Below are 26139 nucleotides of genomic sequence, written 5' to 3'. Positions count from 1 at the left end.
GAAAATGCAAATCAACTACTTTGAAGTTTCATCTTACATCAGCCAGAATGGCTAAAGGCAATAAAATAAGTAATAGATAGCTCATTCTGGTAAGGACTTAGAATAAGAGGAACACTCATGCACTGCTAATGGGTGTGCAAACTTCCACAAACACTATGAAAATCAGTGCCGTGGTTCCTCAGGCAGATGGGAATCAATCTATCTCAGGTTCTGTCTATACAACTCTTTGGCCTATACTCAAAGGATGCCTCATCCTACCACAGAAACGTTTGTTCAGCAACATTCACTGCTGCTCTATTCATGATTGCCAGATATTAAAACAACCTAAATGACCCTCATTTATGAATGAATAAAGAAAATGTAATATATTTACATAATGGAATATTACTCAATCATTAAAACTAAAATTCTTGGCTAAATGAATAGAACTATAAAAATAATTCTGAGTGAGGTAACCCGTACCCAAAAGGACAAACATGGTGTGTACTTGCTGCATATAAGTGGAAAGTAGCTGTTAAGTCAATGATAAACAGGCTGCTTTCCATAGAGTCACAGAGATTAGATATAAGGTAAGAGACTGGGTAACTGATAATTCATCTTAAAAAGGGGGAATAGAATACATAGTTCTGGAAGAATAAGGGGGGGGGGAGGAAGGAGGATCAAATTGGGCAGGAAAGGAGGATGAGGGAGGGAATGTGGGGAGAGACACCTACAATTAAGAGCCAGTTGAGGGTTAGTATGGAAATATAATACAGTGGACACATCCTAAATTATCTACATTATGAAGGGAATTTAAGTAAAATCACCAAATAATGGGAAGACAGAGTCCCAACTGGACATCTCTTGCCACCAGATAAAGTTTCCAGTATTGGGATCGGGTTACATCTAATTGAGTTTTTGGCCAAAGAGATCCCATGGGAACCCTCTAACAACCCATGCTGTTGTCAAGACTATTGGTTGCTCTTCACAAACTTACAGGAAGGCTCTGTTCCTGAAGACCACACCTACACAGCTAATTTAACATGGATGAGTTGATCTGGTGCCTACAAAAAGCCTTGCCTCAACTGCAGAATAGTTCTTGATACCAGAAGGTACTCTGCAAATGACAAAAGGAGAAATGTAAGCACTAACCCAGGTACACCCTTTGTTCTACAATGGTGTCATGCCTGCAAGACATTCTAATACAATGATGCCACAAACCTTGTGAGAGCATCCAACCAGTATCTGATTTGACTTAAAGCCCAGCCTTCAAAATGGAATTTTGACATTGCTTGGGTGACCAAGAACCAGAGACTATAGTCTGGAACCAAGGATAAAATCAAATACTACAGTTCTACTAAAGGAACATAGAAATAAAATGACTCTTGGTGGCTTTATGCTATACTCAAAGATCAGTGCCTTGGTCATCCTTCAACAGAGAAGTTTCCTCCTACAACAGATGAAAGCAAATACGGAGACCCACAGCCAGACACTATAAAGAGAGTGACAGACTCTGGAACATTCACCCCTAAATGGTATGTCCTTATCAAATCTCACCCCTTAGCACTGAGGGAACCCTTCAGAAGAAGAGGTGGAAAGGTCAGAGCGAGAGGAGACAAAGGACACACAACACGACTAATGCGCATAAGGACTCCTGGGGACTGAGGCAGCATGCACCAGACCTGCAATGGTCTAAAGCAGATGGGATGCTAGCGCTCAAAGGACATGTGAACATCATCCCCATTCCTAACCTAGAAGCCATCTACAATTTATGACCACTTGGAAATGAAAACTTAATTTTCTCCAAGGGTTTACCACTGGGGAAATTAGCTACTTTTAAGGGTAGGCCGCATGTCTAGCACTGGATGGCCAACAGAAAATGAAGTCAAAGGCATCTTTTTAGGGTCCCTGTCTCATGATGACATTTTAGAGCCTCTTCCTTCCTTCTTTCCTTCCTTCCTTCCTTTCTTTGTTTCTTCCTTTCTTTCCCCCCTTCCTTCCACTTCCTTTATTTCTGCCTTTCTTTCCTTTGTTCTTTCTGCCTTCCTTCCTTTCTTATTTTAATTATTTATTTATTTATCTCTTTTTTATCCTACAGATCCTTTGCATATGCATTGTGGTGTCCAGTTCTGTGTTTTTATTGGATTCCTGGGTGTGCAAATGAGTGGGTCTTTGTGCTTATTTTTGTTTCTTGTATCTGTATCTTCTTGATCTCTTTCTTCTGTGCTTATTTTGTCCTATTCTGAAGTTTGTTTTTGTTTCATCTTATTTTATTTTCTTAATATCCTTTAGAACACTGTTTTCTAATGAGAAGGAAAGGAGGCATATCCAGATGGTAGGGAAGGTAGAGAGGATGAACTGGAGGTGGAGAAGGAGAAGAAACCATAATCAAGATACATTAGATTAAAACACTATTTTCAATAAAAGAAAAAGATATAAAAATAAACTGCTAACATTCAAAGGTGTCTTACAACCAAGTTTTTAGGAACAGAATTTAAGATAAGATTCTCTTCTTTTACAGAATTGCTTTTGAAGTCACATGCTCACGACAGCATAAATGCCTATTGTTCAAGGGCTGGATGTACTCACTCAACATGAAAGAGCAGGCAATGATTTCCTACAGCAAAGCTTTGCTGTAAAGGGAAAGATTCATATATAAGATGCATTTGAAAATCAATTTCATACTTCTAATTTAAAGCTAATTCAAATGTAATTGCTGTGTCAGGACCATTCATTTGGTGAGGGTCAGCAATACAATCACCAGGGGCAACAATGATCTAAAGATTCTTGGAATCTAACCTCCTAACAGCCTGCTGAGCAAGGACAAACAACACAACACAGATAGGAGACTCACTGGCCATTGTGTAGACTGATCTACTCAGAAGCCAAGCCATTCTAAGACGCCCATGCTCTCTGTTATGTCTCTTCTGATAGGGAATCTTCCCCATCTGCTGTGATGCCCTGATTCACATCCCTTCTCCAATACTGGCAAATAGAAGAGGTGAGAGAACACATTGAACACAAAACATTAAACTTACCACTCTCATCATCTATGCTGAATCTCCCAAGACCGCTGCCATCTCTTATGGAGTACTGGATCTCTCCATCCCTACCAGAATCCTCGTCATGGGCAGTCACTTGCAGCACACTTGTTCCAATCCGTGAGTTTTCTTTTACAGATCCAACGACAGCAAAGTCTGGGAAATAGGGCATGTGTAGGTTTTCATTGACATCCACCACCTCCACCTCAACGAAGGAAACGGATGACAATGAGACAGGTCGCCCTTTGTCTTTGGCCCTGACTGTGAGGTTGTAGAACTGCTGCTTCTCATAGTCTAGCTCTTTGCTCAAGCGGATAGCACCACTTGCTTTGTCTATTTCAAATCTCCCATTGTAATCATTGACCAAAGAGTAACGCACTTGACCCCCTAATCCAAGGTCAGGATCCTGAGTCTCAAGCCAAGCAATGACCGTGCCAACAGGGAGATCTTCAAGAACCTTCACACTGTAGCTAGTGGGGATGAAAGCTGGAGAGCAGTCATTGACATCGTCCAGAAAGACCTTCAAAGTGACAACAGAAAACAGTTGCTGGCCACTTTCTGCTTTGTCCCTGGCTTCTATTTTCAAAGAATAGTTGGCTTTGGATTCCCTGTCCAATTGATCAGCTACATAGACAATTCCAGTTGAGCTATTGATGGTAAACAGCTGTGTGTCTGTCAAAACGGAGTACATTACCTCACCGTTGGAACCCAGGTCTTTGTCTCTTGCTTCCACTTGAATAATCTCGGTGCCAATGCTTGAACTTTCAAGGATGCTGACTGAATAGCTGTCCTGAAGAAACACTGGGCTGTTGTCATTAGCATCCTCCACATTGACAGTCAGCAATCGCCATGATGACTTCTGTGGCTTTCCAAGGTCATAGATAGTTATGTTGAGGAGATAGAGGTCTGTATGCTCTCTGTCCATGGGCATGAGGACTTTAAGCTGTCCAGTCTCCATATCGATATTGAAGCAACTGTCTGTATTTCCATCTGATATTGTAAACAGCACCTTCCCATTAAAGCCAGAGTCAGCATCATATGCTTTAATCTTCAGGATGTTAGTTCCAACTGGCATATCCTCCTTCACAGCCACATCAGAGGGGAAAGACTTGTCAAAATGTGGTCCTTGCCTATTAATTGAATAAAAGTCAAGAAATCCATCTTCTAGATTCAGTTTCCCATTAGCTTTTGCTTTAATGAGTAGTTTCTCTGCCAATTTCTGAGCCACACGAGTTTCTCGGCAACTGAAGCTCTTTGAAGACACTTTCCCGTGAAGTACTGAGATGTTAATGGTCATGGGGTCTGCGAAATTCTCCCCATCTGTAGCTGTGATTCTGAGGGCAAAATTACCATTTTTAATGCCAGAATTCATCAGTGGCTTTTTAAGCTGTAAAACACCAGAGTCTGGGTTTAAAAAAAAGAACCCAAGTTCATTTCCAGAAATGATTTTGTACTTTACAAGTTCAAGTTCATCAATGTCAATCGCAGAGACAGCTGTGATGTGACCCCCAACAGGAAAGTCATATGAAATAACTCCCTGGCAAGCCACCTTTTCAAAGAGAGGGCTGTTGTCATTGACATTTCCTACCCGAATGGTCACATTCACCTCACTTTCATGGCGGTATGGTGAGCCCCAGTCAGATGCTCTCACAATGAACCTGTACGTCTCTGGGGAGGATTCAAAATCTAACTCTTCAGTTGTGCTGATCACACCCGTGAACTGGTTAATGGCAAACGGTAAAACGTTCAGGCTGGCAATGCTGTAAGTGATGTAGCCATTTTCTCCTTTATCCTTATCAGAGGCAGACACAGTCAAAACATTTGTTCCAACAGGAATACTCTCATTCACAAACGTCTCATACAGTGTCTGCTGGAACTCTGGGGTGTGGTCATTGGCATCCTCGATCCCGACGGTGACTTGTGCCTTCACGGCTCCTTCCTTGTCTGTCACCTCCAGCTTATAAACGTCCTTCTTCACTATATTCAGGGGCTGTGCTGTGACAATCAGACCTGACCGGGGGTTAATTTTGAAGTACTCTGTGTCCTTACCAGGAGATAGTTTGTATTCCACATCCAGTGGCTCAGGATTTACCTTGACGATGGCCACCGAGACACCAGGAGGGGAAAACTCACTTATGCTGACTTCATACACATCTTTTTCAAACCTGACTGGGATGTTGTCTCTCCTGGGGTTGGCAATGTGCACCGTCTTTGGTTCTGAGAACTTCTGAGGTGACCCTTTGTCTTTTGCTTGAAGAGTGAGGTTGAAGCCGTAGGAGAATCTTTCCCAGTCCACCTGCCTTCTTTCCTTGACTTTATACTCATTCATCCACTTTCCGTCTTTAGCCAGGAAGAACTGATCCAAAGGGTCTCCAGCCACAATGGAAACAGATTCGATCTCTCCATTGGCCCCCTCGTCCTGGTCGTCAACCGTCACTACTGCGTATGTTGGCTCCTTGTCCAACGGGAAAGGGATGTGAGTGACAACATGGATAATTGGAGCATGCTCATTTATGCGTTCAATGTGAACATAAAGCTTAGCAGTACTGCTTACTCCGTTATTGCCGTAGAGTTTCATTCCCCGGTCCACGGCTAAGATTTCTAGATCATATCTGTTCTTCTCATCGTAATTTAATCGTCCACTTAAAGAGATGACACCGCTTGTGGGGTGGACTGAAAAAAGCTCAACCTTGTTTTTAAAGTAGTAGTAGAATTCTCCATTGGAACCGATGTCCGCATCTGTAGCCGTCACCTGGGCAACACTAGTCCTCAGTGGTGTACTTTCTGCAATGGTGACTGAGTAGGTGGTAGGTGAAAACAGAGGCCTCAGGTCATTCATGTCTAAAACCTGGATGTTCACTTTGGTCCATGCTTCCAAATCTTCTCCTCTGACTGAACCTTTTATGATTAATAAATAATTGTCTTGGATTTCCCTGTTCAATATGGCAGAATTGCCACCCTTAGTTCTTATCCGGAGAAAGCAGAAATCCGCAATGATGACCTCCTCAGCTTTGAAAAAACCTTCCTCATCACCAGACACTATTCTGTACTTGATGTCCCAGGACAGGTCTATTAAGGTGATGCCCATTCTACTCTGGCTGTTGACATAGGTTCTCGCCGCTGAGTTTTCATACACTGTAGCATTATAGATGGAATGTGTGAAGTGGAAGCCTAGGGGACCCGTTCCTGGCAGCCCCTGGGAGACAGTGGCCAACAGCTTCAGCAGCAGAAGGAGGAGACAGGAAGGAGGCCTTGTGCCCACACAGCATCCCATAGTCACACCCATCACATCACATGTCCATCCTGGAGGGAGAGAAAAAACAGGTATAGATTAATTCAGAACAGTTTGAGCGAAGGAAGCACAAGTTAATTGTTAGGAAAAGATGCTTTCAGAAGGCTTTATTGTAAAATCTTTTCATCTAAGCATCAATACAAAAATCAGAACCTTCGCTACTACTAGATAATAAAGAATTCAAAGTCACCAGGGTTTAACCTTCTCTTGATTGTCCTTCCTTAAATGACTCTTTGCACTTCTTTTGGGATTAGTTTTGGGCAGCAAATTTATTATACGTTGGAGGTCAACTTAGAAATGGATAATTGGAGACCTCCAATTCATTTAACTTTGACCTATAGTAGCCGTTTACATAATTGTACTAGGAAGCTATTTAGATGTCTTCATTACTGCACAGTTCAAAATTTAAAAAGCAAATGACAAAAGATACTAAAAGACTATCAATGGAAAATTAAATAATTTAGGGTACTTCCTTAAAATACAATGTAGCCACAAAAATGATGGTTAGAGATAGACTCTTTCAGACGCATAAACACTAAGGGCTAAGAAAAGAAAATATGGCCATGCTTCATTTGAGAGTATGTATTTAAATACTGACATGGACAGGGGCATCTTTAGCTTTGAAGTGTCTACTACTGAGGGAAGTGGAGACATCATTTCATTTTCCATTTCTTTCATTGAACATTGATCACAAATGGTTACTTAGTTTCTCTGACATAATTGTAATCTTACAAAGACCCACTTCAAGATGTCACTGTCTTCTATTGTACTTGTGTTAAAACGGATCAAAATGAGTGGACAGTTCAATGTCATGAAAATAAACCACGTTCAGCGTGATGAAGCACAGGTGATAGTCCCTGAAGGAGCTGCATAACCTAAGCCACTCCCCTTAATGGATACCATCTACTGCAGGGGGTAAATGCGCTCTCCTGGAAGTATGTAAGGGGTTACAAGAGTGACTGACCTCCAGCTACTTCCATCAGTGAATAGAAAATTCCATCAGGCCCTATAGTTTCATGATCACACAGATTAAAAGGCAAAAACATCTGTCAAACACTGTAAAATCTGTCAAATACTGGGTGGGGCGTGGGCATTTAACGAGGAGCTGCTAAATCAGGTTATACTGATGCTCTGATTTTCAGAATATCTAAATGTGAGTTATTACTCCAAGCGGCACTGTCGGGGCCCTGACAGCCTCCTGCAGGCAGTGCAGAAATGGAGACACGATGTCCCTGCAGGTGCAAGATGGCTCAGGTGGCATGCTGCCCATTCTCTCACTGTGCTGTGCTTCAGAAAAAGCGCACTTTATTATTTTTCATTGTGTGTAGGTGTGCATGCCTGCATGGGGGTATGCATAAGCAAGCACAGGCAACTTGGAAGCCAGAGGTGGCCAGATCCCTGGAACTCTAGTTACAGATGGTTATCAGTTGCCTGACTTGGGTCCTCTGGAAGAACAGCAAATGCTCTTAACCACTGGGCCATCTTTCCAGTCTTCCACTGTGCCATATTTAATCCTGAACCACATGTACCATTCCACCTGATTATGTATTAGAAAATGGGCAGCTAAGTAAGTGAACCCAGCTGCTTAAGCCATTGGTTCAATCAGTGTTGGCAGTAGATGTGGCTCAGCAGACTCCAGGATCCTTGGGTTTCGTAATGTCACTCTTCTGTGTGATCTTTTACCACCCTTGCATCCTCTGTAAGCCTGATGACAAATTCAAGCTTCCTGACACACACATGGCATAATTTACTTCTACCGAAGTAATCAATAAAGACTATTGATGAAAATGCGTGAATGCACCCAATATCCTCTAAGTCTTTATCTCCTTTCTGGGTTTAAATCACCAGCATTAACAATAAATAAAATTCACTGCATAAGTGTAACACGTTAAAGCATTGTCCATTACTTTTGTAGTGTATACAATGTTTCAAAGTTAGCAAAGTGCATGTTATTATAGTCTCTTTGTAGTTAGAACATCAAACTCTTTTCCTAGTGGCAGAGGATGAGTTTGAATTCAGATCACTAGGCTTGGTCACTTCTTTTCAGCTTGGTTCCAATGAGGCAAAACTCAGAGTGTGTGTCACCAGCGGAACCACCTAGAAAATGCCAAATAGGGAGGAGACGGCAAGTTCAATACAGGGATCTTGTGGGCTCGTAGGTAGCACAGAGCACACAGTAAAAAGCAGGGAGAGGGTATAACCTACAGACGAAGCTAATTTCACATGCAGAGAGCCAGGAATAGCACCAGGCAGGTGGCAGCTGGTGATGCTAGTCAGTAGGTTGCTTGAAGCACAGTGTTTTGCCCCTGGGCATTTCAGAGGGAAATTGATTTGTATTTTGTGTCCTACACACTCCTAAAACCTGAGTGTGGTAGCCCCCTCTGTAGCGATCACACACTGAAGCCAGCAGAATCTTTCATGATATTCTGTGTGCATGGATGGACCTGTCTTGTCATCCTCTGAAGATGCCTAGAACCAGTGGGGTGCAGATCTCAGCCTCACCATGACACTGAGCAGCAAGGCAGGCTTACAGAAGCAGGTGCAAAGGCCTCGGTCTGTTCTCTCAAAGGAAAACCCTCAAGTCCAGTTTCCACCTTATTTCTCATTCATCCATTTGGAAGCTGCTCGTGGGAGCAGTTTGGCCCATCCTCTACTGGAAGACTATGAAGTCTACAACTAGGAGAGTGGACCCTCTCCCCAGTGTTCAGTTCCTGTCCATACATCCCTCCCTGCTCTCCTACTGCATAAAAGCAGAGGGGAATCACAGTTGGCCCAGTTCTGTCTCTGCATCCAGTGCAGCAGCTGCTGTACGTGATGCAATCATGCCAGTTCAGTGAGCATCGCCTTGTAGTACCAGTGTAACTAGAGGGTTTAATATTCTCATTTCAGTGACCCTCCCTCCAAGGAAGCACACCTTACTTAAGAGAGAGACAGAGAGGGCCCGGAAAATACACGGGTTAAAAAAGCAGATCAAAAATGCAATTTCCATGAGGGGAAACTGAGAGCCCAAGGAAGGGAAACATTCCCCTACATGCATTTCTTAGATCTCCCAAGAGCAAATACTGAATGGTATGTCCACTCAAATCATATCCACTGACCAACCACAGGGCAATCTTAGAACCAGCATCCATCACCATGTGGGAGCACCATTCTGTTCCAACCCCTGGCCACTCCTATGGGATATGTTTTCCTTGAAGCCATCCTCTGTGTGACCAAGGAGTGGTCACCCTTATAAAATCTTTCATGAATCTTTCAAAGCGAAGAGTGTTGTCATTGAACCTGACTGTTCAACTTCACTAATCAAAACAGATGCTCTCAGAACCTTAGCTATTCTTTCAGCAAGATCTCTGCTGCTTTTTCTCCCTTGTAAACTAGAGTGAGTGGTACAATTGGAAAAGACCGCAAAGATGGGTTTAAATAGAGTTCTATTGCTGTGTGTGGAAATTTGTACTGAACGAAACAAAACCAAAAAGCAAGAGGACTTTTATCAGCTTTGGCTGTCAAACCCAAAATATCTCAGACGACACGTACATCTGTGGTTCTGAAGAAGGAAAACAAAACCTTGCACGGCACAAATGCTACCTGGCAGCCAGTCTTGTCACAGGTTTCAGGAACGCATGTGTGCTAGAAGTTAGGGATTTTGCACAATTGTGAAGTAAACACTAGAAGAGAACCCTAGCTTCTGAGTTTAGCATGCCAAGATAACAGTTTCTATTATTTCAGCAAGGTATTGGCTTTTCCACATGGAAGCCAAAGCTGTGGAGCTATGATAGTTATGATGTCTATGATGCCCTGTACATTGATTTACCCCGCTGCTTCTGGGGGATTTTAAAGAGCACCTATTTCTGAACCCAAGAGCCCATTTTCTACAACTTAGCAACATAATCAATATTTTTTATACAATCCCCAAAGAGATCACTGAGCCATCAATCCTGGAGTCATTCATCTTACAGAGGCAGGGCTGGCATGACTCCCAGCCAACCCTTCTCGCTATGAGCTGGCCTCTCAGTGTGGGACTCACATGGACGATGCAGACCTGCCTTTAAGGGGACTAATAAAGATGGGAGAAATTAGGGCAGGGACAGTAGTGATTGGGATAGCCTCAGCACTATGCGGACTCAGGCATGAGTTGATACCTGGTGATGTTGCTTTCTGAACATAAAATTGTTCTCTTTAGGTCATTCTGAACAGAGAATAGCTACCTGAAGGGATATTATGCTTTCCTTCTCTATTTCCTGACTTACTCGTTTTGAAATGGTGTGTTCTCCTAGATGTCATTCAACAGAAAAAATGGATAAAGAAACTGTGGTACATTTATACAATGGAGTATTGTTCAGTTGGTAAAAACATGACATCATGAAATTTTCAGGCAAATGGATGGAACCAGAAAAAAAAAAATCATCCCGAGTGAGGTAACCCAGACCCAAAAGGACAAACATGATATGTACTCACTCCTAAGAGGGTATCAGCTGTAAAGTAAAGGGTAACCAGGCTGCCGTCCACAGACTCAGAGAGACTAGGTAACAATGAGGGTTCCTGGGGAGACACACAGGTCTCCCTGGGAAGCGGAACTGTAATAGATTTTGTAGGTGGACTTGGGGCAAGTGGAGATGGGAATAGGAGGAATCAGGTGGGGAAATGAAGAGCAGCGATGAGAGAGTACGGAGAGATTCGACTGGAATTGGGTTCATCTGAGGTGGGGGTGATGTGGAAACCTAATGCAATAGAAGCTCACAGGACAATGCAAGTGTTACACTCATTAGTAACGAATCCTAGTGATCCTTGTAATGCAGGATTTCACACAACAACAACAATAACAACAAAAACAGTCATTTTTCAGTAACCAGAAAAGGCTTTGAGTGGTGGGACTAGGACACCAACCCAACCATAAAACCTAAGTAGACCTCATAGGAGCTCACAGAGACTGAAGCCACAATCATGGAGCCTGCATGGGTCTGTGTTAGGTCCTCTGCATACACGCTGTGGTTGTGTAGCTCGCCGCTCCTATTGATTCCTAACAGTAGGAGTTGGGGGTGTCTCTGACTCTTTTGCCTGCTCTTGGGACCCTTTTCCTACCACTGGGTTGGTTCTTCCAGCCTTGACAGGAGGGTTTGTGCCAAGTTTTACTGACCCTTGTTATGGCGTGTTTAGTTGATATCCTTGGGAGGCCTGCTCTTTTCTGAAGGGAAACAAGGGTAGGTGGATCAGTGAATCTGGGAGAGAGGGGAGGTGGACACTGGGAGGCTGTGGTTGAGATGTATCATATGAGAAAAGAAGGAAGGGAGAGAGAGATAAGAGAGGGGGGAGAAAGAGAGAGGGGGAGAGAGAGAGAGAAGGAAAGGAGGGAAGGGAGGAAGGAAGGAAGGCAGGCAGGAAGGAAAAGATGTGTCTGTTCTCTAGAAAGTGCTCACAGCTGTGTGACGTTGTAGAACATGCCTCAAGGTCAGGCCATGCAGCATATCCCCTACAGATGTCCCTGGGGGAAGATGTGTTCCAGACTCACCAGTCACCAGGCAGAAGTGCAGTGTGGCAAAGCTCTCCCCAACAAAAGGCTGCTTAAGTTACAGAAAATACTCTTTGACACCTGACCCGGGTTTAAATCTGAACTCTTCAAATAGCTGTGCAAAGTTGGACAGTTTATTTAACAGACCAGTGCTTCTGTTACTTTTATTAATGAAAAATGAGACAAATAGTACCCACCCAGCAGGATTTGGTTAAAGTTCTGGCACAAGTAATCATATGAATTTAACCAACCATCGGTTACTAAGGAAGATTTTAGACACTTGAGTCACTGAGCAGATTCATGACCTACTCCATATTTTCTTCTCTAATAGAAACAGGCACACACAAGTTGAAGGAAAGGATGCTTCATTCTTGGCCCAAGGCTATGAAGATTAGTGTCCCCACTCAATGACTAGAGAAACCTGAGTGATGTTTTATGTGTGTCTCAGTTCTCTTGTCTGTCAAGTGGAGTTTATAACAGATCCTACTGATACTTCCAAGGTTTATCAGGAGGTGGGTGTATTCCAAATTTGGGAGGCTAAGAAAAAAAATAAGGGTCTTGCTTAGAAGTAAGCTTGGGCTACATAGAGCATGAGGCAAACTTACCTACAGAGCAAGACCCTGTCTCAATAAAACAAATGTCAAACAGTTCCATAAATACTGACATTATAATAACTTGATGTTGAGTGAACAATAATACAAAACAGAAACTAGTGAATACCAATGGTTTGCCCATAGCCATGCAGGGCATCCTTCCTATGGAAACTGCCAATCACAAATCCCAGATGCACAACAATGGTTGAAGTCAGCATCACTGAAGAGACAGGGACATACTGTCCTGGGGTTTCTGATCACAAAGGCAGATCTAACTTGAATTCTCTAGATTTGCCTTTGTGGGTTGCTTGGGACTGCTCTGCACTGTGGGTCATTGCTCTTGGAGTCAGTTGTAGCCTGCCTGCGTGACACATGAGGGAACAGAATAAAGCAATGTGTCTGCCTGATGCTAATGACTACCTGAAAAGAAAAACATTTAGTGTGTGTGTGTGTGTGTGTGTGTGTGTGTGTGTGTGTGCACGTGCGCGCGCTGAAGATCATATACATGGCTCACCAGTCCCAAGGCTGAAAAGGGACCTCAAATGTCCAGTGGGACCCTGGCCTCCTGTCATGGCTCAGGTCTGCTCTGCATGTGTAGAAACTGCACTTACCCACCAGGATTTAGTCTATGAACTACCTCAGCAGTTTCCAGTGTGCATCAGAGCCGTTCTTGGACCTGTTAGAGCTCAGACTTCTAGTCCCTTTTCCTGAGTTTCTGATTACTGGCCTAAGGCCAGTGTCTCTAAGAATCCAGAATTCTAACAAGTCCCCAGGAGGCCTGTCCCAGGCAGCCCACTTGGAGAGCCTCTGCTCTGCAGTTTGACCTTTGGTGATCTTAGTGATAGTATCGTCTCCCTTATGTTTCAGTTATTTAAGTGTCACTCAAAGTACATACTGGACAAAGCACAGAAGTGATAGGTCACCATTTCTCCTTCCAATGTCTGCCAAGGTGTCTAAAAAGGGCAAAGGCTCACCTTTAATAGTGAAACTAAGCTGCTCTGCATACAGGAGAACGCTACTCCAAGCTCCAAGGAGAAGACAAAATGACCATCTTTCCACTGCATCCTTGGAGTTACCTTGCCATTCTTGTCTTTCTGGACTGTAGGCAGAATGTCTGAGTAGGACTACTGGCTGCTTCCCTTCCTTGGGAATTTTCATGACACCTTATGGTACCATGAAACTGTGTGTGTGTGTGTGTGTGTGTGTGTGTGTGTGTGTGCAGGAATGTTGCCATTATATTATACTTTCAAAAGAATTAAAAAGAACATGAGACAAATCAGGACTACAACTCAGAAAACCTGTGGGAACAGTGGCAGGGCACAGGTAATAACATATAGAGTAGGATTTCTCACACCCTTTAAGCTGTCCCAAATAAACCTTCTCCTTCTTGGGCTCTGAGCCACATGTAAGACACACTCTTGCCTTGCTCTCTCAGGATGAAGCATGCTACAGGTTTACCAGTAGAAGAATTCCCATGTGAAGCAGTCAGAATGCAATAAATACAGTCACACACCCTTTAGCCAGGAGTGTGTCCTCATGACCTCAGAATCACCGCCACGCGATGAAGCATGCTACAGGTTTACCAGTAGAAGAATTCCCATGTGAAGCAGTCAGAATGCAATAAATACAGTCACACACCCTTTAGCCAGGAGTGTGTCCTCATGACCTCAGAATCACCGCCACGTCATGAGATGCCATAACCAAAGGTGCTGATGGCTAACAGGGTGTGCGGCTTCCCTGCACACTATCGAAGTAGATGGAGTAGATTCTAAAGCAATGATAAGAAGTATAGCATAGTAAATACATAACCCAGGACCATGGCCATTTATTTACACCATCACCCACTGTTACTCTCTATAACTGCCTGTGCAGGGCATTTCTGCTAATCCCAGAGTCACCACAGCCTGTGAGAACTGCACCATGCAACAATGTATGACAGTTATAATGTTGCCAGCTAACAAATATTTGTTAGCGCCTTTTGAATCTCACTGGTTTTAAGTGGGAGAAGTCCATCACTAACCACATGGTGGCTTTGTCACATGACTAGACTTTTCAGGTATACCATGTGGATTATGATTCCCGTGGTATATCTTGCAGTCTTAAAATATACCTATAAACCCGAAGCCCTGGCCTCCCCCTCACACACATCTGTGTGGACAGGGTGGTGTGTGCTGTAGAGCATGGCTGGGGAGCAGTGGTAGAGAGCTTTGGGGTGGCACAGAATTCTTCATTTGCATCATAGGCATGCATTCTCATTTTAACTAAGTCGAGCATTATGTCCCAAGACACTGCCCCAATTCCCACCCCCCCCCCCCGGGCACACCCCTCTGCTAGGCTGAAGGAGAACTGCTCTACAGTCTAATCCTAGGAAGAAGCAGCAAACACGGAATGCACACCATTCCTCAGGTACAGGAGCAGACATAGGAGACGAAGCTTGGTGAATAGTCCAGATATTTCTAAAATTTGTATTAGCTATTTTTGCTTAGCCAAATCAAAATTACCCCAATTACTCTGAGATGTTAAACCAAATACCAATTTCCTATTCTCTCCATCTGGAAAATTTTGCTTGCTTCCCCTGAGAGCTCCTCTAAGCAGTGCTTTCTAAGCAACTAGAATATTCAACTCACAAGGCTACATCACCTATTATTATGCAACATGAAGACAGAAATCCCAATGCCCACAGTTGATTTTACCAACCAGCCAAAGATGTTATCTTTTCTTACAAATAACATTATAAATGCTAACTTGTTGCTACTGTTGCTAAACGTTTTGTTGTCTCAGAGTGTCCTCCTAGGAAAAGTCAGGCAGTATGAAGAGAGAATAGTTCAAGTTTGTTCAGAAGAAAATGGCCACACAGGCCCAGGTTATGAATTCCCTCCTTTATTTCCTCCCTGGGTGCTGGAAATATTTCCATACAACACTGGTTAATGTCAAGTATCATTTCATCAGTAAATGCTTCAAATTCAGGGGTAATTCAACCAGGGGCTATCAGAAGGAAAGATTAGCATGTTGTTCAAGGATTTCAGAAATCACTTCTCTCTCTGGAGAAAGAAATTCATCTTAATGTAAGGAAAAAAATATGTGGAGGGAATATCGCTTGTTCCTGTGCTTGGCTGTCTGAGAAAATGCTTCAGAAAACAAAAAAAAAAAATCCCGATTTCAGTTTTTCTCTGGTGGCCTCTCTCACAGAAAACAAAGGATAAACACATTAGCATTCTCTTAGACTCAAGTTTAAAACAAAAAGCACAACAAACAAAGCCTTTACACAAGGACACTGTTTACTTTGTAATAACCGTATAAAAGAGGAAATACCCAAAGTATTACAGTGGGACAAACAGCCTTAAATAGTTTCAACTCTAGTAGTTGTCAGGGCACATTTAGCTGAGAGCTAGGGTGCTTTCTGGGGACCCTCAGAATCCTTGTGACAGAGTCTAAAACAGCAGATGTCACCACTCCATTCTGTCTCCAATGTTCTTATAAAAGGCATCATTTCTTTAATCATCCATCCCAAGTGCCCGGTCCCTTGTAATAACTGGCTCTTCTCTGAGGGAAAGACTATGCCATTACTAACACTGGGAATCAGGAAGAGGAATGTGACAGGAATTAGCACACACAGATCTCTTTCCTGGGAAGAAAGGAAGTCCTGTAGGGCTGGAAGAAAGGAGGTGACCTGTGTGTTTGACACACACAGGGAAGAAAGGAGTGTTGAGTGTCCCTTTCCAAAAGAACTGAATGGAGATGTGCTGGCAGGCGGCCTAGAGTTACAGAGGATGTCATAAAAAGTGACTTGATTTTGAATTTTTCCAAAGTTACACACCTGGACAGAGGAGACCACAGTTGCAAGTTTGAAGGCACTTGTCCATTTGGACAAACATTTAAACCAGAATACAATGCAAAACACTGAGGTCTCCAATAGTAGATAAATACTGTGTAAGTGTTGCTAAGTGAATCTAAGGAGACAAGAGATACACAGCTTGCTACCACCTGATTCCATGTTTTCTGCTGCCTCTTATAGGTTAAGAATGGGTTCATGGAGAAAAAATAAGAAATAATGTATCAGGATATGGTGAAGACTATCTCAAAGTTAACAATTGTCATGAAATGAGAGATGAAAAGAGATAACCAATCAACTTTACCCAGAGAAAGATGAGAATACTGTAGAGAGACTCAACAAACAGAGGCAAGAGGAATTATATATATACATACATATACATATATATACATATACATATACATACATACATACATACATATATACATATATATGTGTATATATACATATATGTGTGTGTATATATACATATGTATATATACATATACATATACATATATATATATATACATATACATATATATATATATATTCCCCAGGGATTTGAACCAGCTTGTACATGGACCTGAAACAATATCTCAGAATTTGCTGGCTATCTAGGTTGTCATTCGAATCGCACCTTGTCATCACTGGCAAGTGTGTCTCAGCAAAGGGCCAAGTGTAGACTTGGTTCCTTCAGCTTGCCCATCCTCCATATCAAAACTGGTTCTGTTATGGGAAATAATCCTTAGATTCATCCTTAGGGTGATTTAGCATTGTGTTCCAAATCAGCAGCCCGTAGAGTGTACATAAGAACACCCAGACCCTCAAAAGCGGACCTAAACAAGCGCTGTCCCAAGGAAACTCTACCACAGAGCTCAGGACAAGTGTTGAGGGCACACTTTGTCCTGGGAGTAGGCGTGTGAGTGTAGCAAGAGAGGTGTGATCTTGGTTGCTCTGGCTCTCTGCCAATCTTGTTGCCTATATGAATCTGAGGATTCAGTCTGAGAGATGAGTATTTGAAATAAAGTCACTATGTTACCTAAGCAACCCAGAAAGCCAAGGCAGGAAGATTAGGAACTGCCTGGGTTACACAGAGTGCCTGTCCAAACCAACCAAAACATGCAGCAAATGAAAAAGTTCAATCTCCAAAAAAGGCCTTTTCTCCCCCATCCCACTCCTGTTATATCTGCTCGATGCACCTGGTATATCTGGTCAATGCACCCCTGATGTAACTCCTCATCCAGACACCTCACCCTAAGCACATCCCAGCCACCAGGTCAGCTGGCCTCCTGTCAAAGCCTTTCTGAAGCTGCCCGTATATTTGAGGGATTTCGGTAAGTCTGGTCCCTGTCTTGGACACTATTTCAAACCTTTTTCCTGCTTCCTGCCCACATCAGCCACTGTTCTGTTTTGTTGATGTCTTTCACACGCTTCTTGAATTCAATTCCCTTCCCGTCCCAATTTGCCAGCATGGAAACATGGGCTAGCTCCCAGGACTAGCTGTGGCCCCTGTTACATAGCCTCAGAGTATTTTCTTTGTAGCCCTTACTCTGAACTTATTCTTCATGAAGGTGTTTGATCAGTATTATCCAACTTGACTATGAATTACATCCCTGTAAGGGATGTCACTGTCACCCTCCCCAAACAGTGTCCACCCAAGGCAGATAAGTACTCAGTACATTTCCACTGTCTCATAATATTCAGAGCAGTGTTTATTAATTGGAGTCGATTTTCCTCCACAGGAAGCTTGCCTTCAGTAAGTACTAGGTAACACATGTAAAGCTTTTGATGTTGACGCAACTCCAGGGTGAGTAGGCCACGGATGGCACCATGGAATAGCACGGGCCAGCCCCTAAAGCTGAATTGTCCTAATACGCCGGCAATGCTGACTCCAAAAATATTTGATTGGAGGAACTAGTGTTGTTACTTAGAGATGGATAGATGCAACCACATAGAAAACCACAATTCCCGTTGTAAAGGTGACCACCGAGAGCGTTTCTGCAGCCACTGGAAAGTTCCCAAGAGAAGGTCAGTTGTGGGACCTTCAGCAAATGTTGCTCCTTTTTGTTAGGGCTGAGATGCTTCCCATCTCCAGGATGCTAACCTAATGGGCTCTGAGCTCCTTGCTTACCACAAAGAATAAAGGAACCCCCTGCTGCTGGTGGTAGGACCATTTGACCTCATTTCTCCACGAGGCGTTCACATGTGGCAGGACCATCAGTCACCCTGACAGCTAGAGTCCCCACTTGCTCCCAACGACTAGTGTGCAGTCTTCGCCCATCCTCAGTCTTTACAGGGACATTTATTCTGCCAACAAAATCAAGACCTCGGAAGATTGATCTTTCCAGGTCAAAACCGGGTTGTGCCTCCAGAGGTTTTCTTAATTTTCTCTGCATGTCTATGAAGACTGGAGCCTCTGGGTATCTGGGCCACACTTATCCATAGCCCTGGAGGCTGATTTTATTCTTCACCTTTAGTTCACAGGGCAGGGGCTGTCAAGCTCTGCCCTGGATGGAGGACTGAGCACAACTCCACAATTCTACCCTAAGCTACAATAACCCAGACACATTAAAACAACTCTTATGATCAGCAGCTGCGGAGAAGTAAGTGGGATCCGTGCTCTGGCAGGCTTGTACCCTCACAGACTCATTTTACATAGTTAGAGAGTTTTCTTCGAGTCCACCCCTGAGTATATGTAGTTAAAAACCAAGTGTACACTTTACTGCTAATTATGTATTACAAATAAATAGTTTACACAAGCATATGTAAACCATGAGGGGAGCATCCACAGCAGATGTTTAGGGACAGCTGTACAAGAAGGCTGACGTGGATGGAGATGAAATTTATTTTAAGCTCCCACAAGAGTGAGAGAAGGTTTGTTTAACCTTTTACCAAACTCATCTCCCAGTGGGTTCAGGTCTGAAGGCTCCTTTAGAATAGATTTTTATTTTGTTTAACATGCCTCCCATTTCCTCTTTTTTTTTTTTTTCCGCCACTCAAGAAAGGAGCCCTGGTGATTTGACCACTTTGAGCAAATGCCACTCAGACATTACAAATATAAGTTCAGAAGCCTGCTTTTGAATGTCTGTGTGCTATTAGCAAATCCTAGGAGACATGAGTAAATGATATAAATTCAGAAACACAAAAGTCTGTGTGCCAAACACTTCAAGAACCCACTAGGCTACACTGTAGTTTTTCAAGATTCCACACCAAAAGGGAGAATGTCATCTCTCAGCGTTCCTTTGACTCCGTCACACTTCCATTACTCATATTATAAACTGCAGGACTAGTGAGAAGCTACTTAAACTACATGTCCTTGACCCCATATTTGGGCATGTACCTTTTGACTCATATGTTTGTACTCCACAAGAATAAATATTTGCCATTCAGCAATAATTCAAATTGGTAGATAATAATAGCTATCATAGCAGGAATGCTCTCCACCTGGCTGCATCTCTTGAGTTATTGTTTTAAGATATGGTGCAGTTTGGTTCGCCGGGCAGGTGTTCACGGCTTCCTGTTTAAGGTGACCTGTGGGTGGTGTGTCTAGAGTCAGAGATGTAAAGAGAAAGAGCCATGGGCAGTGAGGAGCAGCAATGGCTTTGCCTCAGACATCGAATGGTGGAGTGGTAAGCTGAGAAGTTACGCCACAGCATACCCCAAGGGGCGTCTGCTTCACCGCACAAGTCCCAGGCCAAAAGTGGGTAGTTATAAGAATGAAATCGTTGTTGATTATTTCATCCTAGTTTTTTTTTTTTTTTAATGATAAAACTTCTTTCTGTTCCTGGTTATCATAATGCTGATCTTTTACTGAGTAATCATGAACAAAAGCAAGTAATCAGGTGTGTAACAGTGTAACATAGAGACCATACAGAATACATAACAACTATACTCAGTACATATCACTGATGCTTTTGACCCTTTTTTGCTACATTTGATGTGGGGAGAAAATTTAAAAGGATTCTTTTGTTTTATTTCTTCTCACTATAGATTCGATTTAAATTTCATTTCCATTTTACAAGTTCACATCTATGTGATACAATGTCCCCTTATTGCTTTCTTGAGGCCATTAGCTCAAGTTACAAGTACCAGTGTACAAACACTCACTGAACCCTACAGAACTGCATACTCCAAAGGGGACAATATGGTCATCTTTATGTTTTGTGTGTTCATTTACTGTTTATATTTCATTTCAATCTGTTTAAGTATAAGCATATATACAGATTCTTCCTCAGGATGGTGCTTTGAAGCATTTCCTGTCAGCGTAATATGCTTACATCACTGAGAAGATGTGAGCTTGCTTGCAAAGACAGCAGTTATTATAGAATATGTAATTTCACGAATTACAGAGCTCCAAGGGACTTACAATAACTGTAATACACTAACTTGTGTCCATCACCAAACTGACTATAAAAGTCCCTTCACTTAGAAAAAGAGTCATAATGAGCCAGTTAACATAGATGAACAGCCAGAGTAAAACCCTCAATTTGAAATAATTTGAGATGTTTTGGAAGCATTTGGGAAAGGTATGAGTCAAGAGGGAGACACGTCCATGATTCCCTGACCCTGATGTTTGTAAACAAAAACATTTAGGTTCCCAGATAGGTCAACAGAAAATGAATCCCTTGGGTTGAGGGATGTCAGGTATGAGAGCTCCATGTCCTCTAAGGAAGCAGGTGACAGACAGGTATGTGGCCAGTCTTGCTGCTGAGCGGCCTCAGAAGGGACTGTGTCTAATATATGCAGAGTTCATCATGATAACTAGTGTCCCTTCAGGACAGAAATCTCCCAGGTGTAATGTGCGATGGGTACAGGAGGTATTCCTTCCAGGCTGACATCCCTCATGCAAGCCTCATTTAATTGTGGAAGAAATTTAACTGAGTCAGCGCTCTGCTGACAGGAGAGAAGAGCTCTGAGCAGGCTTTGTGGTGTTGTCCAGAGGCTGTTCAGGAATTGAGGCAGATGTCTTTCTGCTTAAGGTGGTATATCCACGTTCTCTCATGAGTGGAATTATGAACTCTATAAGAATGGAAATGTCTACTTGTTATGTCAGAGGAAGACTCCTTGATCAATGGCATTCCTCTGTAATCCCTCTAAAGAGAATTGAAATTAAAATATGAAGAATGAAAATCTAGGCACTGTAGTTGCCCTTTGATGGAAGGGATAAAATAAATTCTGAAAAAAAGTCACAAGGCATATTCTTATTATGATTTTATTAACATTACTCTTAATTTTCAAGATTTACTAAATATAATGGTGATACTCTTCTCAAATTATTATTCCTCCTTCCTTTACCTCCTTCCAGATGGGAAGAAAAACTGTTTTCTAAGTACTGGGATAGTACTTATACAACAGACTACCTTGATCATGTAACAATCAACCCCTCCCCCTCAATTTTCTTGACACTTGGAAACTAAGGACAGAATGGAAATTTTCTTTCCATTTGATTCCTCTTTAGTGGGGGGTATTATGGGAGGGCATGATTAATGAAGCACTTTGGGAAGAATCTTAATTCCTCACATTTCAAGTATGGGACAATCCAACATCTTATCCTTTAAAGGTGCCTTACACTTGACTGAGTGGACTTAATAAGCATTTACATAGTCAGGTCTCAATTTCAGAATGAACTCAAGACCAGCCTGCTCAACTGAGGGGGATTCTGTCTCAAAACAAAAGGAGGACTATAGTGAAGCCTGCCTGCCAATGAAGCTTCAGGTTCACAGTCACCAATAGTGAAGGATAGATACTAGCCAGAAGCAGGATGTATAATATTATATGAAACAATTAGGATATGAAAGAAATTTCAGTGGGTTTACTACTAGTTTTTGATGTTCCAATACTAGAATGTAGAAGATCTAAGTGCCGGAATTTGGAGCTTGATATCTCAATTGCAAACTCATAGAGATTACAGAGATGACCACACCAAACTCAACACACCTCCCTGCTATCAAAGACCAAGGCCAGTCACTGTTCCTTTGAATTTGATCCCCCAGTTTCTAGACTTCCAATGATCCTAGTGCAATAAGTTGCTTCAATTAATACACAAATAACATTACTATTATGGCTTGATGAGGATCCTGAACTCACAGCATTTACTTTTACAATAAATATCTGTTGCTTTGCAAATAGCGTAGCAGTTTTGAATGGGCTTCCCAAAGGTCTTGTTAGACTATGGCAGTGTTGGTAGGTGGGGCCTGAGGGGAATTCAGTCCTTAGATCCACCTTCCTGAATGAATGACTGTCTCTCTGGAATGGGTTAGTTCTCCGAGAAGCAGGTTCATGTTGCTGGTTCACCCTCGTCCTTTATACTCTCCCCTGGTATGACACAGCTTGCCAGATGTTGGCACCATGCCTTCAGACTCCACAGCCTTCAGAATCACAAGCCAAAGAAACTGTACAAGTTACCCAGTCAATATATGCAATTACAACAGGAAAAAAGAAGCTAAAAAGACAGGAACTCATCAGACCACTGGTGTAAAAGCCCAGAAACCACAGGGACAAATTGCTGGCCAGTTGAATGCCTTCAGACAGCTCCTGATTCTATTTCTTTCTAGCCATCTAAGGAGAGATCTTTAATGTAAGTATCTGAAATTCCATTCCATTGCTTTTCAACTCCCTGTTGTTTCTATGTTAATTACATGCAACTAAAAAGCCACCATTTCTTTCCCTCTGAACATCTGTCAGTGATCTACCTGTAGGAGCTTAAAGAAAGAAAATGGTAGCAAAGTACAAAAAGCACTACAGTGTGAGCTGAGCAAAGCAACAAAACCTGTGAATCTGGAGACTCTGAATAATATTATCAAGGGCCATGAAATGCCAGCATTGTGGCAGTATACTGTTACATGTATTGTTTTACTTTATTATCACAGTAGCTCAGAGAGTAACACTTTGTCCACATAACAGAGGTTGGAGAGTTTAAGCTTCTGGCCCACCTTGTGCTTCTTCATACCCATTAGAGCGACATCTCTGACATGGTGTGTCTGACTTCCTTGCCTCGTCTCTCGGCACACCTATCTGAGGTGTCTACACGGGCAAAAACCACCCTAAGAATTGATGTCCATCTTTTTGGTTCCAGATCCAGATCCATGTGTGAGCAACGGCAGGGTCTGTTCAGCAAAGAATCAGCGGCCTGGGTAAGCTAAACTAGAGGAAGCCAAAGCCCAAGATGGGCAGCAATCACACCCTAATGGCAGAGAATATGCATTTGCACCAGAATGGGCAAAGATTTTGGAGGCAATTTTGTAAGCTTCCCTGCTAAGCTTCCCCTTGTAATGTCCAGGTAACCATTGAGATGGAAGTTATCACCTCCGGGATGCAAGGGCTTCTGGTGACTAGGATGGAAGACTCCACATTGTACAAGCCAGCTCCCAGTTCAGCATTCACTTTCTCGTTTTTTTCTAGACTCTACCATGTTAGCCACCCACTGAGCCTGAAGCAAGGGGGCTGGGGATGTCTTGGTCCCCGATGAAGGACAAGAATAGGCTTTGGTTTTATATTCCCTTTGATTAGAAGGTCAGCTGCTTCCAAAGCCCTGGTGACAGATACTTTAATAAGGGAGACTTTATGACTGAAATAACAGTCCTCACCTGCCCTGGGGAATGACAGCCATTTGTCCTGCCCACCGCCTTTATTCTGACCCGCCTAAAGAGGAAATATTTATTCAGATAAAAGAAAGGACTTTATTATCTGAGAGAGATTTGCCTGTAACTTTCCTGTAGCAGAAGGGAAGAAAGCATTCTGCTGTCCGTTCAACCATGGACAGAACTACAGCAGTTCTAAGGCGGTGTGAAAAGAGATCTTCCTCATCTCAGACACAGGATAAAACCTCATCCCCAACAACAGTCCCTAGTGTGTGTTATATTAAACACAAGAAAGCATTTAATTTTAGATCAAAATGTGTTAACATTTACACAACTGTGCACAGCATTCAATGATATTTTAAAAATCTATAAATATACTTGTACAACCTGCACACACTCACACAGACACACATATGCATAATCACACATGCAGACACACACACACACACACACACACAGAGAGTTCTAGTGAGTTTCTCTAGGAAGAAATCCCTTTGTTCCATTACCATAATTTGCAAACTGAAGTTAGTGGGAATTCATTAAAATCTTCTCTTTACTTAAGATTACTTGTATTTTTCAGATATTTGAAGCCTTTCCTTCCAATGTATAAATATTCTCTATAATAAACAGTTTACATGTTTGTGAGGCACGATGGCAAGACTAAAGTGAATATTTGCTTACAATATGGTCAGGATTCTATGATGCTTAGCATTGCCCTTCCCCAGGGCTCTGCATTTAGAATGTCTCATAAATCAAACTACATGGTGAGCTGGGTAAAGTTGGGTTTGAAGTATGAAAAGCTTGGGTGTCATCTTGCTTGTCTTTGGACACTGGGAAAAGTGTTCAGACTGACTTTGTTCTTTCTAGCCTGTCTCAGAAGCTCTGGGGCAGGAGAGTAGGGAGTCGGAGAAAGAAGTATCAAGAATAACATAGGAAAGAAACCAATGTTTCTCCAAATGACATGTGTCATGTAAATCACCTAATAAGCACCAGGATGCTGCTAGCTAGATTTTTTTTTTTTCTTTGCGCCAGGACACAAGAACCCGAAAATGTCAGCAAGTGCCATGAGAACTCTGATTTATGCCTTTAACATTTCAGGGCAACCACGCATCTGAGAACTCTCTGAAATGTAAGTGACAAACAATTCTGATTGTAGTTCTTGGAAAGCGAGAAGGACAAAATGCCTTATTCAGTCTCAAGGTGCAGAGAGCGATTGAGTCAAAATTGATCTGATAGACTCAGGATAAAGCCAAAAAACATTTGTTAGGGCATCAACAAACTAAGGGTGGAGGGTGGAGAGGAGAGGTTAGGTCGGTGGGAGGGAGGGGAGGGAAGAAGAGAAGAGGAAGGAGGAGGGGTGAAGAGGAGGGGCTAGGAGAGGAGATGGGAGGGGAGTGGAAGGGAGGAGAGGAGAGAGATTGCAGCTTTTATGGTGATGCCAAATCCTGTAGTCACAAATTCTATTAACACATATTCATCATACATGAAGTCTTGTAGCATTTCAGAAACATAGGTTTGAGTTGTGCACCACCTTCTCACCTTGGCTATCTGAGGGGCTTCTGTGATGACCTTGAAGATAGTCCAGTTCCTTGCCCCTTTGGTTTTATGACAGGGTTTTGTTATATAGTCCATGCTGGCTTCAAACTTATATGCTCAGGCATGCTCAGACCTCCAAGTATTAGGATGACAGGCATAATCCACCATGCCAGCTGACTGACAGTTCTGTGTTCTGTTTTCTTCGTTCCTATTCCCACTACCCTGTAAGTGTTTTGGAACAGCCCTTGAATTTTCTCACGTGAAGGATTCCCAACCTTCAGTTGAAGACATGGGAAACACAAAGTCATTTACTGTTTGGCTTTAAGAGCCTGCTTGATTTCCAGTAATGGAGAAAAATACATTCAAATGAAGTTTATTAAGCACAGCTAAAGGCTCCCTATTTATCACCCAGCCAGCCAGCTTCTTTCCTCCTCGACATTTATTACTGCAGAAGCAATCCAGTTTCGGACTCTTGGATAGGTAAGGACCCAGAGGCTGTGGCAAGACTAAGGGCCAGAGGGAGAGACTTCTGTTGTTGCTTTTGTTTTCTTTGTCATTCATCAGTCTTTCCTCCCCAGACCATTTGGGGGGCCTGTCTGAAGCGCAGAGGCTTTACAAAAGAGCTGGCAACATTACCCTCTGTTTACCGTCTCCGCTGAGAAACAAAGGAAGATAGGCTCCCAGCAACAGAAGCACAGCAGGAAGAATTTAAGTTGGCCCCAACGTTCAGAAACTGAAGCTAAGCCAGAGAGTCAATAGCAGCCGCCTTCTCCAAGAAGCTCCTTGACTCCTGGGGACACC

At 42.7% G+C, this 26139-nt stretch overlaps 1 protein-coding gene across 1 annotated transcript in view; it reads right to left on the bottom strand.

Moving 5' to 3' along the window:
- Nucleotides 1-26139, bottom strand: part of Fat3 (FAT atypical cadherin 3) — a 553599-nt gene that overhangs the window by 424251 nt on the left and 103209 nt on the right. The window contains exon 2 of the mRNA XM_051198808.1: nt 3018-6323. Coding sequence (XP_051054765.1) covers nt 3018-6306 — 3289 coding nt within the window. The 5' untranslated portion in view covers nt 6307-6323. The remainder of the gene's footprint in view (nt 1-3017; nt 6324-26139) is intronic.

The sequence above is a fragment of the Phodopus roborovskii genome, unplaced genomic scaffold (assembly GCF_943737965.1).
Source record: "Phodopus roborovskii unplaced genomic scaffold, PHOROB, whole genome shotgun sequence".
Classification (NCBI taxonomy): Eukaryota; Metazoa; Chordata; class Mammalia; order Rodentia; family Cricetidae; genus Phodopus; species Phodopus roborovskii.
Note: the sequence above shows the minus strand (reverse complement) of the source record. Positions and strands in the feature narration are given on the sequence as shown.